The 13,852-nt window shown below is 51.6% G+C and overlaps 1 protein-coding gene across 3 annotated transcripts in view; it reads left to right on the top strand.

Moving 5' to 3' along the window:
* The first annotated feature begins 891 nt into the window (after window positions 1–891).
* The window catches only part of PTK7 (protein tyrosine kinase 7 (inactive)), an 83,277-nt gene continuing 70,316 nt past the window's right edge, over window positions 892–13,852 (top strand). For all 3 annotated transcript variants that reach the window (XM_065544025.1, XM_005552941.3, XM_065544026.2), the window contains exon 1: window positions 892–1,138. In XM_065544025.1, coding sequence (XP_065400097.1) covers window positions 1,060–1,138 — 79 coding nt within the window. In that variant the 5' untranslated portion in view covers window positions 892–1,059. The remainder of the gene's footprint in view (window positions 1,139–13,852) is intronic.

Raw genomic sequence — 13,852 nt, 5'->3', positions numbered from 1 at the left:
ACTAAGCAGGCCTGGGGGGCCCTCCGGAGCCAGAGGGGAGACAAGGCACTATCCATCCCCTCTCAGCATATCTTGGAGGCCTGAGCAGCAGCTGGGGCCCATCTTCTAAAGCTTGACTCCTCCTGACCCGCCTCCTACACCCCTTGCTGCTTTCACAACAAAGAAAGAATGTGGGGGTGGTGGCGCGGGGGATGGGGGGTGCCTGGAACAAGGGTTGTGCTGGGCCTCCCCACAGCTGGAGACTTGGCCATACCCTGACACAGCCCAGACTGCCTGGAGATGGACTTGGGATGAATTTGTCAGTTTAGCAGCCTTCAGCCTGGCTTTCAGAACCCAGCGTGTTTCTACCTTTGGGTTCAGATTGGTCTAGAGCCAAACCAGACCCCAGTCATGCACCCTTCAGCCCCTCTCCGGGCTACACAGCATCTTCAGGTTACTCTGCTGGGGGACATTAAGGACACCGTGCTGTTCTGGGTCTGCCTGTAAGATTTTGGGTTGCTGAAGAGTGGGTGGGGCCCACCTCTTCCGCTGCCCCCACTTGGAGAATTCTGGGGGAACTGTTGGCCAGAGCCTCCAGGTATGCACAGAATGGGCCATTCTCCCCAGGGTCCACGGCATCTCACAAGTCACTTAGGTTCTCCCGGATCCCTGCAGAGTCAGTGGTAGGTACAGCAAATACTCCCCTACCCCTCTCAGGTCCCCTGCGCTCTCCTGAGCCTTGCTCTCTCTGTTCTCCATCCCTCTCCAGACCCCTCCCCCTACTGAGCTCCTCCCCGTCTCGGCGAGGAGGGGGCGTCGAGGGGGCGGGGCGCCGTGCGGGGGCCGGAGGGGAGGGGGCGTCGTGGGGCGGGGCTTGGCGGCGGCAGCGGCGGCGGCGCGCGAGGACTCCGAGGTACCGGGCGCGCGCGGCTCCGGCTCGGGACGCCTCGGGGTCGGGCTCCGGCTGCGGCTGCTGCTGCGGCGCCCGCGCTCCGGTGCGCTCTGTCTTCTGTGCCCGCCGCGGAGCGCAGTCTGCGCACCCGCTGTGCGCCCTCAGCTCCTTTTCCCGAGCCGGCCGCGATGGGAGCTACACGGGGATCCCTGGCCAGACCCCGCCGGTTGCCTCTGCTCAGCGTCCTGCTGCTGCCGCTGCTGGGCGGTGAGTCCCCGAGAGCTGAGGGCGCAGAGCTTGGGAAGCGCGGGAGTGCCCGTGGGCAAAAAGCTGCACCTGGGGAGGTGGGTTTGGGCGGCTGGAGCGGCCCTGGAGTGGTGGAGAGGCTCGCTGGGGGTGCAGGCTCGCGGCGGAAGGGCGCAAGGAACCCAGGGGCCGGGAGGCTGACGAAGCCTCCAGGGACTCGGTCAGGTCCCCCTCCCACCCGCGCCGCGGGGACGCATTTCCAGCCTCACTGAGTTTTTGTGGTCTGAGCCGAGAGTTTGCTCGAGAACTGCCGAGAGTTGCCGGCTCTCGGGCCCAGATGGGGAGTTTCTTGTCGGGGGAGAAAAGACCACCCGCACCCCCCGTGGGGGGTGCGAAGGGGAAAAGGGAGCCCCCCACCCCACCCGGCAGGGTCAGCCCAGGTAAGAGTGGCCGGTTTGGGGCCCGATGCCAGACAGACCTGCGGCGCGCAAAGCGCGGAGCTTTGTTACCTACGCTGACCCGACGCTCCCGGCTTCCCTCCTCCAAGTTCCTGGGCAAAGCCGGGACCCCAGATGGCCCTGCGGGTGAGGGCGGAAGAAGGGAAGAATTAGGGGCCGCCCCATGACTTCTAGTTACTGGTCTGGAACCCTGCGCCCTCTCCGTGCCAGGGCCGAATCCGGGGATCCGAGGGTCCCAGGCTGTCGCGGTGACTAATGTGTGAAGGCCGCTGCCAAAATCGGGCATGGCCTGGCTGCAAAGGTACGGACGGGGTTTGTTCTGCTCCTTCCTGGATTTCCATCCTGGCTGTCCTCACAGAGGAAAGGAAATCTTTCTAAGGACAGAAAAGCAAAAAGAACTCATTCAGGTTTTTCTTGGGGGGCCTTAGTATTTTAACGCGGGTGTGGCCCTCATCACCAGGCAGACAGCACCGCCCTCCCCCCCAACTCCCGCAGCTTTTATTTCCTGGCTTGGTCACACCTAAGAGTCACCACTGAGGTGTCGAAGTGCCTTACAGGAAAGCATCAAGCCACCCGCCCATCCCAAACAGCCCGGACTGAAAATAAAGCCCCCCAGCCTCCAAAACACTCTTTGGTGGTCCTCGAAGCAGCTTTCTCTTGGGGAGCTCTGTCCAGAAGACCTGTCCTAGGTGATCACTTCCCACCTCCTTTGAAGGTGGCAATGGGAACAGCATGGGTAGGGAACTGCCTTTCTAATACCTTTCTGGCCTGCCAGCTGTGGAGGGGTTTTGGTGCTGGTGGAATCAACATCTTCCCTGCGCCCAGTTGTAAAACGAGAGGTAAATGTAACCCAGGAAAGAGAGTAAGCTCCAGGGATTTGGAGGAGGTGTTTGGAGTTGCCCCGTGTTTCTTGTGATGTGTTTGGTGGTTATTGCTCGTGGCAGAATCCACATCTGCTCCCAGAGGAAGTATGGAACTTTTTTGCACAGCCAGGATGGGGGCCCAGCCATCTGGGCGACCAGCCCGAGCTCACAGGCCTCCTGGCTCTTCTGGTTGGGTTTTGGTGTGTGGGTCTGCCCAGTGAGGCTGCCTTCACTGCTGCTGTTCAGAGTTCTGGAGTCAAGGGGAGTTTCTGGTGAAGATGGGGCTCTTGCTCAACAAATGCTAAATTCCTAAATTCCTTTCATGAGAAAATGACTCTGATGTTAATTGACTTAATCTGGTGACTAGTGTTTAGTGTGTGCGTGTGGAGGGGGGGGATCCTGTTGGGGGAAGTTAGGGCAGGCTGAGTGAGGGCTTAGGGCAGGAGGTCTGTAGTCTCCTTAGGGGTGGGGGGATGTCTTGTGCTCAACAAAGAAACATTTTAATGAGAGCCTTAAATCAGTTCCACCAAATGTGCCTTGTTGTGGAACCTGTCCATGTGCTGTAAACAATTTCAGCAGAGGACGAGGTGCCTGTTGTCTTCTAGTGAAATCCTGGGACTCAACCCACCCCCAGACGCATGATTTCAGGGGGCAACGATTTTTTTAATAGATCACAGTAGATTTTTCCATCTCATTGTTTGTGTAATTAACTGGAGTTGTAGTGAGATCCCACTGTTAATAAGGCTGGAGTAAGGAACCTAGGCTGGCTAGGTTTGTGGATTAGACCATTTTAAAGTCTGGGTAATTATGCCATAAATGGCTGAGTTACTTTCTGCACTTTAAGATGCTGTTGTAATAGATATGGAGGAGGAGGAGGAGGAGGTAGAGGAAGAGGAGGAGGAGGAGGCTTAATGTTTGAAACTTGGGATTCTCAACCCCAACCTCTTGGACAGTCAGATGTGGTCACTTCCTCATCCCGATTCCCCTCCCCCTCCCTGGTTTCTTTCCTCCAGGCTCTTGTTTCTTTGGGGAAATTGAGTCGTCATGTTCTGGGATAGGCTGTCTGCAGATTCCTCAAGGCTCTGCAGCCTGTAATTCAGGCCTAGGAGTTGCTTTTATTAGAGATGGCTTTTCTCAGCTGTTGGGAAGTATGGTGGCAGGGCGAGGGTGCTCTTCATGTCACTTGTCAAATGATAAACTCCTGGTGTTCAGAGCAGCATTGAGTGGTGGACAGAGCTCAAGCAATGGATATAAAGTATGGTCCTTCCTTGGCATCTGCAGGGAATTGGAATAGGACTCCCTGAGAATGACAAAATCCAAGGGTGCGGCCAGGCGCGGTGGCTTACGCCTGTAATCCCAGCACTTTGGGAGGCCGAGGCGGGCAGATCACGAGGTCAGGAGATCGAGACCATCCTGGCTAACACGGTGAAACCCCTTCTCTACTAAAAATACAAAAAATTAGCCAGGTGTGGTGGCGGGCGCCTGTAGTCCTAGCTGCTCGGGAGGCTGAGGCAGGAGAATGGCGTGAACCTGGGAGGCGGAGCTTGCAGTGAGCGGAGATCGCACCACTGCACTCCAGCCTGGAGGAGAGAATAAGACTCTGTCTCAAAAAAAAAAAAAAAAAAAAATTCTGTAAATTACGTGTAGTACCTATTACAGTGGAGATGCTATGTAAATAACTGTTGTATTTTTAATTTGTATTCTTTTTAATTGTTGTATTGTTTTTAATTTTTATCTTCCCCCAATGTTTTTGATCCTCTGTTGAGGGATGTGGAGCCCAGGGATAAGGAGTGTATCTGGCATACCAGCAACTCAGACTCATTGGCAGGCCCTGTAGCCCTGGACAAACCTTTTAGCTTCTCAACCTCTTCTATAAAGGGCTTCCTAGAGTTGTGCTGAGGATTAAATAGAATGAAGTAGGCCGGGTGCAGTGGCTCACGTCTGTAATCGCAGCACTTTGGGAGGCCAAGGTAGGCGGATAACCTGAGGTCAGGAGTTCAAGACCAGCCTGGTCAACATGGTAAAACCCCATCTCTACTAAAAATACAAAAATTAGCTGAGTATGGTGGCACACACCTCGAATCCCATCTACTTGGGAGGCTGAGGCAGGAGAATGGTGTGAACCCGGGAGGCGAAGGTTGCAGTGAGCCGAGATTGTGCCACTGCACTCCAGCTTGGGCGACAGAGCTAGACTCCATCTCAAAAAAAAAAAAAAAAGTATACACACACACACACACACCCCTTTCTTGGTCTTTCCTCTGTGGTGTGCTTCAAAGATTCTTTCAGCTTTACAGTCATTCCCAACAATGGACGTTTTACCTACTGGAACCCTCCATTCCAGTCCAGCTGGACTATTTGCCATCTCCTAACACATATCTGGTTTTCTCCGACCTTTCTTTCCTTCGGGCCAGTCCCCGGGTGTACATTGCCTTCTCCTGTCTCTCTGTTGCCCAGCCCCACTGCCTCTTCTTCCATGAAGCTGTCCTATCTCTCCTGCCAGAAAGTAGACACCTGTAGAACTTCTGGACTGTCATTCTTGCGACACCATCCATATTTTTGCTCCTGATGGGTTTTGTTTTAATTTACTGAAGGGCTCCCCCATAGAGTTTAGTACAGTACTTATTTATAACAGGTTTTTATGTAGGGTTTTTTTTTTTTTTTGAGATGGAGTTTTCCTGTGTCTCCCAGGCTGTAGTGCATTGACTCAGTCTTGGTTCACTGCAACCTCTCCCTCCCAGGTTCAAGTGATTCTCTTACCTCACCCTCTTGAGTACCTGGGATTACAGGCATGCGCCGCTGCACCCAGCTAATTTTTGTATTTTTAGTAGAGACAGAGTTTCACTACGTTGGCCAAGTTGGTCTCAAACTCCTGACCTCAGGTGATCCGCCCACCTTGGCCTCCCAAAGTGCTGGGATTACAGGCGTGAGCCACTGCACCCAGCCGATATAACAGGTCCTCATGTAGGTTTATTTCAAAAGTGAATGAACCATTTGGGTGCAGGGCAGAATGATCAAGGGTGGGGTTAAATAACCCCTTGTATCCTAGGCATTGGGAGTCTTTTGCACCCTCCCCAGCTTCTTTGGGTTGGGGTTGCCTGTTCCTCCTTGTGCCTTCTCTACGGTGACCAAATTAAGGATCAGACCTTCCTTCCCTGATCCTGGGTTGACTGGTTTTGGTGGTGGCTTTTCTGAGTTTTGATGTGGTGGGGCTTCTAGCTTTCTGCAAGTTCTGTGCGTGGGCAAGCACCGCTACATATGAAGCTGATTGCAGCTTAAAAACTGGTGCTAAAGTTGCTTCCTCAGAGAACTGTGTAGGGGCCTAGAGTATCTATAACTGCGCTACTCGAAGTAAGACCCAGGGCCACATGGCAACATGGCATCAGCATTCCTGAGAGCATGAATCAGAATCGCAATCTGCAGTTTTTTTTTTTTTTTTTTTTTGAGGTGGACTCTCGTTCTCATTCTGTTGCCCAGGCTGGAGTGCAGTGGCATGATCTTGGCTCCCTGCAACCTCTGCCTCCCGGGTTCAAGCGATTCTCCTGCCTCAGCCTCCTGAGTAGCTGGGATTACAGGCACACACCACCACGCCCGGCTATTTTTTTTTTTTTTTTTGTATTTTTAGTGGAGACACGGTTTCACCATGTTGGTCAGGCTAGTGTCGAACTCCTGACCTTGTGATCCGCCCACCTCGGCCTCCCAAAGTGCTGAGATTACTGGGATTATAGGCGTGAGCCACCATACCCTGCCGCAATCTGCATTTTAACAAGATCCTCAGGTGACTGTGTACCCCAGAGTTCCAGAAGTCCTGGCCTAGGCTTCCTTCTTTATACAGAATCTCAAGGCACATAGCTTTTGTTGCAACAGTATAAATTGGGAGCTGAGATCCTGCACAGTATTTGAAGATTTGCTTTAAATAACTTACTTCATGTGAACACTCCTTGGGGTGATGTGCACGCTTAAAAATTACCCCCTTTGGGTTTAACTTGAATTAGACTTTGTCAAGAAATTTCTCCATTAAATGTGTGACTCTAGAAAGTCTGCAATATTCAGCCTGATGTTTAGCTCCTCTCAAAACCTCAGCTTTTCCTAGAGGAAAATACGACTGATTTTATAACGAAAGTCAGTGGAGAAACTGGATTTGTTAGGCAGAAATTTGGTTGACAGACAACTTTTCGGGAATACATTTGGTTCATAAAGGGAGGCATGTCTCCGCTGGGCTTTGACAGTTGTAGTGTTGTTAGTCTTTGGAGCATTTCATATTCTGGAGTGAGGGGGTTTGTGTGAGTCTGTGTTTAAGCCAATGCAGCTTCTGTGAGACTCGTCTGGGACAGAGGTTGGCCGGTTCAGACTCTAATATTGGAGCCAAGAGCAGTTTGGGGCCAAGGATTCAGTCTTTGGTGTTTTCCTGATGGAAGAAAGGGTCATTAAACAGGGTCGGGTGTCCTTGGCCTGCGTCCCTCAACCTCCTGCTCTCCCTAACCTCAGTAAATGCCTCTCTGCTGCTGTGCCTGGGCACTACCCCTGGCCAGAGCCACATGGTGGGGTTACAGACTCAGGGCCACAGTTGCTGGCGCTGGCCCTCACCTTGCCCTGGAGCTGCCGCCTGCTCCTCCCCTCGATTCCTGCTCTGGCCCCCATCTGCCTGGTCCTTTTTCTGAGGGTGTGAAAGTACTGCCATTGTAGCTGGTTAGAGTCCTATGTTGGAATTCTCTGAGTTCACTCCTGAGCCCCCTGGCACTTTGGTGGAGCTGGCCCGAGAGCTGCCACAGCTAATCAGCGGTTTGAGGAAGCCCTCTGTAGTATGTCACTTTTTCCATCCTCTTTTCTTCTCTGCATTTAGGCCATTTCCCTCCCAGTAATGTTACACAAACAGCAGTGGGGCAGCGAGGAAGCTTGGTTCGAAGGGCTGACACGCACACAGGCGCCTTTCCCCTCTCGCTACTTGGTTTGACATTGCTAAACTCTCATCTGCTGTGTGCATTAACTGGGGTATGTGTTGAGTGAATGCTCAGGTGACTAGAACGTCATCCACCAGGTGTCCTGCAGATCCCAAGCCCCTGTTACAAGTGTAAGCCTTGATAAGTGGGATATGCACTCACAGGTTTGGGTGTGTATATAATTTCTGAAGACAAGGTTCCGAGTCGTGGGGTAGGGATTGTAAGTCACATATTAGGAAGGTATAGATACGTGTTTCTCAAAGACGTAGAGTGGAGAGTATAGTGAGAGGGCAGGTCACCAAAGTACTGAAGAAAATTTTAGTTTCCTGGGCCTTACTGCAGACCTGCCCATCAGAATTATTGAGGGGAGAGGCCAGAAAATGCATTTTATTTTTTTGTTAGATTATGTTGTTTTTGAATAGCCAATCCAGTTACATAGGTCAGATTTCTAAAGGAAACTGCATTTTAATTTTTATTCATTTATTTTTGAGACAGGGTCTCACTCTGTCACCCAGGTTGGATTGCAGTGGTGCAATCACAGCTCACTGCAGCCTTGTCCTGTTGGGCTCAAGTGATTCTCCCGCCTCTGCCTCCCAAGTAGCTGGGATCACAGGTGCATGCCACCGTACCTGGCTAGTTTTTTACATTTATTTTTTATTTTTAGTAGAGACGAGGTCTTGCTGTGTTGCCCAGGCTGTTGAACTCCTGGGCTCAAGCAATCCTCCTGCCTCTGCCTGCCAAAGTGTTGGGATTACAGGTGTAAGCCACCATGCCCAGCCTGGAAACTGCATTTATAGAGCTTCCTGGAGATTCTTACCTACGCTTAAGTGTGAGAACCACTGAGTAGCCATAAGGAGAATTTGTCAGTCTGAAGTGGTGGTGTGGTGTTGAGAAAAAGGGCGGTATTAATAGTGGGGAGCTTAGGAGGGAGTTCATTCAAAGTGCTTGAGTGTCTTCTATGGGTGAAGCTGTCTGAGGAGCCATGGGACGCAGGAGGAAGACAAGATGGAGAAACATAAATCAGATGAAGTATGAAAGACACCATTTGGTAAAGTGCTAAGTAGAATAGAAGTACATTCCAGAATGTGTGGGATGGTAAGTCTGAGATGTAGGAGCAAATGGGGGTGGGAGGGCTTTAGAGAGGGAGAGGACCCGCCCTTGCTGAATAGATGTAGTCAGTGATGGCCTCAGAATGATGTGAAGTCAGCAGACCAGGATTCTGAAAACCTGGGTGGTTCTGTTCTCCTATCACACAGCAGCCATAAGCGATGAAGTAAGAGAAGAGACATCTATAGACCCGTGACACCAGTTTTTCTGTATTCTGGTCCCGGATCAATTGCTGCATACCCACATGACCCTGAGCTGGTTAGTTAACCTTTCCGAGCCTCAGTTTCCTCATCAGCACAATGCAAGTGATGCTTTTGCCTGCCTTGCTGGCCCCTGTGAAGTTGTGATATAATGCTCTTCAGCCGTGGAAATGGGTGACCCCTGGGAAGCAGCCCCTCTGGCTAGCCCTGAGGGTTCTTCCCAGAGACTGTCCTGGCCAGCTGTTTCCTTTTGAGGGGTCAGCCTTTTTTCTTTTTTCTTTTCTTCCTCCTCTCCCCTCCCCTCCCCTCCCCTCCCCTCCCCTCCCCTCCCCTCCCCTCCCCTCCCCTCCCCTCCCCTCCCCTCCCCTCCCCTCCCCTCCCCTCCCCTCCCCTCTTTCTCTCTGTCACCCAGGCTGGAATGCAGTGGTGTGATCTTGGCTCACCGCAACCTCCGCCTCCTGGGTTCACGCCATTCTCCTGCCTCAGCCTCCTAAGTAGCTGGGATTACAGGCGCCCGCCACCATATCCGGCTAATTTTTGTATTCTCAGTAGAGACAGACTTTCACCATATTGGTCAGGCTGGTCTTGAACTTCTGACCTTGTCATCCGCCTGCCTTGCCCTCCCAAAGTGCTGGGATTACAGGCATAAGCCACTGTGCCCGGCCAGAGGTGTCAGCCTTTCTCTCCAGCCCTCTGACTCTAGAATGGTTTGCCGAAGGCTCAACAAAGTGCCTCTTGACTAGCAGCCTTAGAAATGGTTTTCTCATTTGGGCCAGATGCAGTGGCTCATGCCTATAATCCCAGCACTTTGGGAAGCTGAGGCATGCGAATCACCTAAGGTCGGGAGTTCAAGACCATCCTGACCAAAATGGAGAAATCCCGTCTCTACTAAAAATACAAAATTTGCCGGGCATGCCTGTAATCCCAGTTACTTGGGAGGCCGAGGCAGGAGAATGACTCAAACCTGGGAGGCCGAGGTTGTGGTGAGCTGAGATTGCGCCATTGCACTCCAGCCTGGGCAACAAGAGCGAAACTCTGTCTCAAAAAAAAAAAAAAAAAAAAAAGAAAAAGAAAAAAAAAAGACTGGCTTCCTCATTCAAAAGCACAGGTTTTCTAAATGGGTCTCAGTATTCCAACAGCAACCCAGAAATATGGGAGCCACACACAGCCACATTTTCCTGGTGGGAATTCTCCCTCTGTCTGTCTCAATAGTAGATTCTCCCAAGGGGTGGGTTGGTGCTGCTTAAGGGCCACTGTCTCTCCCGGCATGCTGAGGTTCTCAGGGAATGGGTAGTGAATTGTGCTTCATGCAGCCTAGGCAGACTTTTATGATACCCAAGGGAGGGGTTTCTATAATCACTGGATGGCTGTGGGGGTTTCCCCAGTCAGCGACTCTGTGTAATTTGTGGGAACTTCTGTCTATGCTGTGGGGAGGTTCCTGAGGTTCTGTGTGGCCAAGGGCAGTGGGCTCCCCTCATGCACAGCCTCCCCTCCAGGAGACACTCTGGCTTCTTTTTTTTTTTTTTTTTTGTCTCCTCCTTGGGGTGGTGGCGGGGCAATGAGGAGAACGTTTGTGTGCCTTTGGGACTGCTGAGGTGTCCCAGCAGCTAGTTCGTACGGTACCTTTGTGCACATTACAAATAAGTACTCCCAGTCGTGGGTGCACTGGGAATCGTGGGCGCACTGGGAGTCGTGGGCGCGCCTGTGATCCCATCACTTTGGGAGGCAGAGGCAAGTGGATCACTTGAGCTCAGGAGTTTGAGACCAGCCTAGGCAACAAGACGAAACCCTGTCTTTACAAAAAATACAAAAAAAAACTAGCTGGGCGTGGTGGTGCATGCCTGTAGTCTCAGCTACTCAAAGGCTGTGGCAGGAGGATTGCTTGAGCCTGGGACGTCAGAGCTGAAGTGGGTAAGCTGTGATGTGATTGCACCACTGCACTCTAGCCTGGGCAACTGAGCGAGACCCTATGTCAAAGAAAAAAAAAAGAAAAAAAAATACCCCTTCCTCCAGGTAGATGCAGTCCCGCACCAGGGTTCAGGCAGTATTTCAGTGTTGGTTCTTTGGTCAGACATCTTGAGCAGTGCACAACCTGTACAGTCAAAGGTGGCTGTTCCATTGGCATGAAGGCCTTGCAACTAGTGGCTCTTTGTTTCCCAGCCGATGGACCAAGATGATTTTGATGCCTCTGTTCTAATGTGTTTCAAGTGAGCCCTCTTCACTACTGTTCTGCCTCCGATGGTGGTGGGATGGGGCAATCCTGCCTGTAACATACGATAGGAGAAGCCCATGAGCGTGCGGCCCCGTTACTGTACCCACTGCGCATTGTGTATCTGTGGCTGCTGAAGTCTTGGCCTATTTCTGGGCCCTTTTCTCTGTGAGAGGATGTTGCTGTCTTGCCGATACAGGCTGCTAGCCTTACGTGATAATTGGTGTGGAAGGCTGGCTGAGTCCTTGGGAAGAGTTGGCTGCAGAGTTTATTTCACATTTTTTTTTTTTTTTTTTTTTGAGACGGAGTCTCACTCTGTCACCCAGGCTGGAGTGCAGTGGCCGGATCTCAGCTCACTGCAAGCTCCGCCTCCCGGGTTCAGGCCATTCTCCTGCCTCAGCCTCCCGAGTAGCTGGGACTACAGGCGCCCGCCACCTCGCCCGGCTAGTTTTTTTGTATTTTTTAGTAGAGACGGGGTTTCACCGTGTTAGCCGGGATCGTCTCTTGATCTCCTGGCCTCATGATCCGCCCGTCTCGGCCTCCCAAAGTGCTGGGATTACAGGCTTGAGCCACCGCGCCCGGCCTATTTCACATTTTATTAAGGAGCTTTCAGTTTTCCTTTCTCCTGTTTCCTCTCTCCCTGGGGACACTAGGGTCTCCAGGTAAAGTTGTGTGGGCATTCCTGATTTAGAGGAATTCCTGCAAGAGAAGTGATAGGACCTCAGTCCCAAAGGCGGGTCTTGGGTCTTGCTAAGCTCCAGCGCTGGGTGTCCTGGTGCTGTTCATACCTCTTGAACCTGAGGAGGCACCAGGAGGAGCACTAGGCTCAGTGTTGGAAGACATAGACTCTCCTTCCACGTTTGCCTGAAACTGCTTGTGTGACCATGGGCAAGTCCCATCCTCCTCTCCAGGCTTCAATTTCAGAACAGAAGACCTTGGAGGGCCCTTGCTGAGGCTCACTCAGTGTGGCACCTCCAGCCCTATTTCTGCTACACCTTACAGGCTCTCCTTACCCTGGGTTTAGGGAGAGCACTTTAATCTAAGGGCTGCTTTTTATTCTGGAGTCTCTAGTGCGTGGGCACAGATGTGTTTAGACTTGACCAACTGGTGATGTGGGTATTAGGGTATAATTCTCTGGGTGCAAAGGGTGCTGCAAAGATTTAGGAGAGAGAGTATTTGACAGGGAAAGAAACTGAGGCACAAAAGCACAATCTGCCCAGCACGGCAGAGCTGGTGAGGAACAGGGCTGAAGCTAGTGTGGTGGTTCACACCTGTAATCCCAGCACTTTGGGAGGCCAAGGCAGGTGGATCATGAGATCAGGAGTTCCAGATCAGCCTGACCAACGTGATGAAACCCCATCTCCACTAAAAACACAAAATTAGCCGGCTGTGGTGGTGCATGCCTGTAATCCCAGCTACTCGGGAGGCTGAGGCAGGAGAATGGCTTGAGCCTGGGAGGCAGAGGTTGCAGTGAGCTGAGATCATGCTACTGCATTCCAACCTGGGTGAGAGTGAGATGCCATCTCAAAAAAATAAATAAATAAAAAGAGTTATGGTGAAACTATATATAGTCTAAAAGGCTAGGGCACTGTGCCTAAATCCCAATGGCTTGAGCTTTTCTCATGAACCCATGAATCCTTAGCCTCCTCCTCCTGGTGCTGCTGGAAGGTCACAGGCAGTTGCAGGCCCTGGCTTGTAGGTGCATTCCAGATCATTGCTTCCTGCTGGGAGTTGTACACTGAGCAGTGCTGTGGTGGAGACCACGTAGGAGGTAATAGAGTCATCCCCATAGTGGTTAATAGAGTTTGCCACCTCATACTACTTTTGCGTAGGTAGATGTGCCCACGCTTGGTGCTCCAGGCCCTGCCCCATAGTAGGGGCCTAATGATGTAGATTTCCCTTTAATTTCTGACTTTGGAGTCAAGTCTTTTAACCCTCAGGAGTGTTCAGGAGAGGTTGGATCATGACCTTGACATTCTGGGAGATGCCACTTTTCTTGTGCCAGGTGTATCTCTCTTTGGCTGAACTGTTGACCGCTCTTGGTGATTCTGCTGAGTTTGTTCTTCTGCTTCTGAGGTTCTCAGACTCCAGTGTGGGAACCTACGTTCTATCACGGGAGGATCACGGGAGGATGCAAAGGGAGGATGCAAAGGTGATATGATTCCATTGTAGCTCATCTGTTTACAAAGCTGGGCTGTTTCCCACCTAGAAGAAGAGGGAGAAGGCTCCGTCAGGCCAACAGATCCTTAGAGAGTGCTAGGATGGCATTTGAGATCCAAACCTAATTTTCAGCTACCTGAAAAACAAAACAAATCACAAAGAAAACATTGTCTTACAACCTCAGGGGGAAGAAAAAAGGAAATGCTGTCGATCTCTTATAGTTCCAGCACAAAGAACAAAGCATTCTATCAGTTTAGTTCCTTTAGCAGATTAAACCAGTTGTTAAACTGACCAATTAAAAAAATGCCCAGCTACACAGCAGCTTTTCTGCCCATGATCTGAGCTCCTCCTCTACCCCAGGGATCCAGGCCTCTTACAGGAGGAGTACTGAGGGGAGGGGGCTAGGCTGGGTCCTGGAACAGCCCTGGAGACCTGCAAGAAGGGCTCTCTCTCTTTCTTGCCTATTCCCCCTCCCCTTTAGCAAAACTTCTTAGAACAAAAGGCTGTTATTTAGTAAACACCTGCACCCTGTTTTGATGGAGTGTCCTGAGCTGTGCGGTAGACTGGGAAGAACAGGGTGGGGACCTTGTCCTTTGTTTCTGCCTGTGTAAGAGGTTGGGGTGCTCTCAGCGGCTGTGCAGCCTCCTGTGCCTTTCCTTACCCTCTACCTTTGTCTGAAGGGCCTTTGAACATGGCTTGAGAGATCCTGCGGAAGCCACCAAGCCAACTTGCTCTGTCTCCAGACAGCAATTTTAGTCTCTACTTGGGCCTTTCCAAGAGAGTCCCTTTTCTAGGCGCTGC

Source organism: Macaca fascicularis, chromosome 4 (genome assembly GCF_037993035.2).
Source record: "Macaca fascicularis isolate 582-1 chromosome 4, T2T-MFA8v1.1".
NCBI lineage: Eukaryota > Metazoa > Chordata > Mammalia > Primates > Cercopithecidae > Macaca > Macaca fascicularis.
This window is presented reverse-complemented; position numbering and strand designations above follow the sequence as displayed.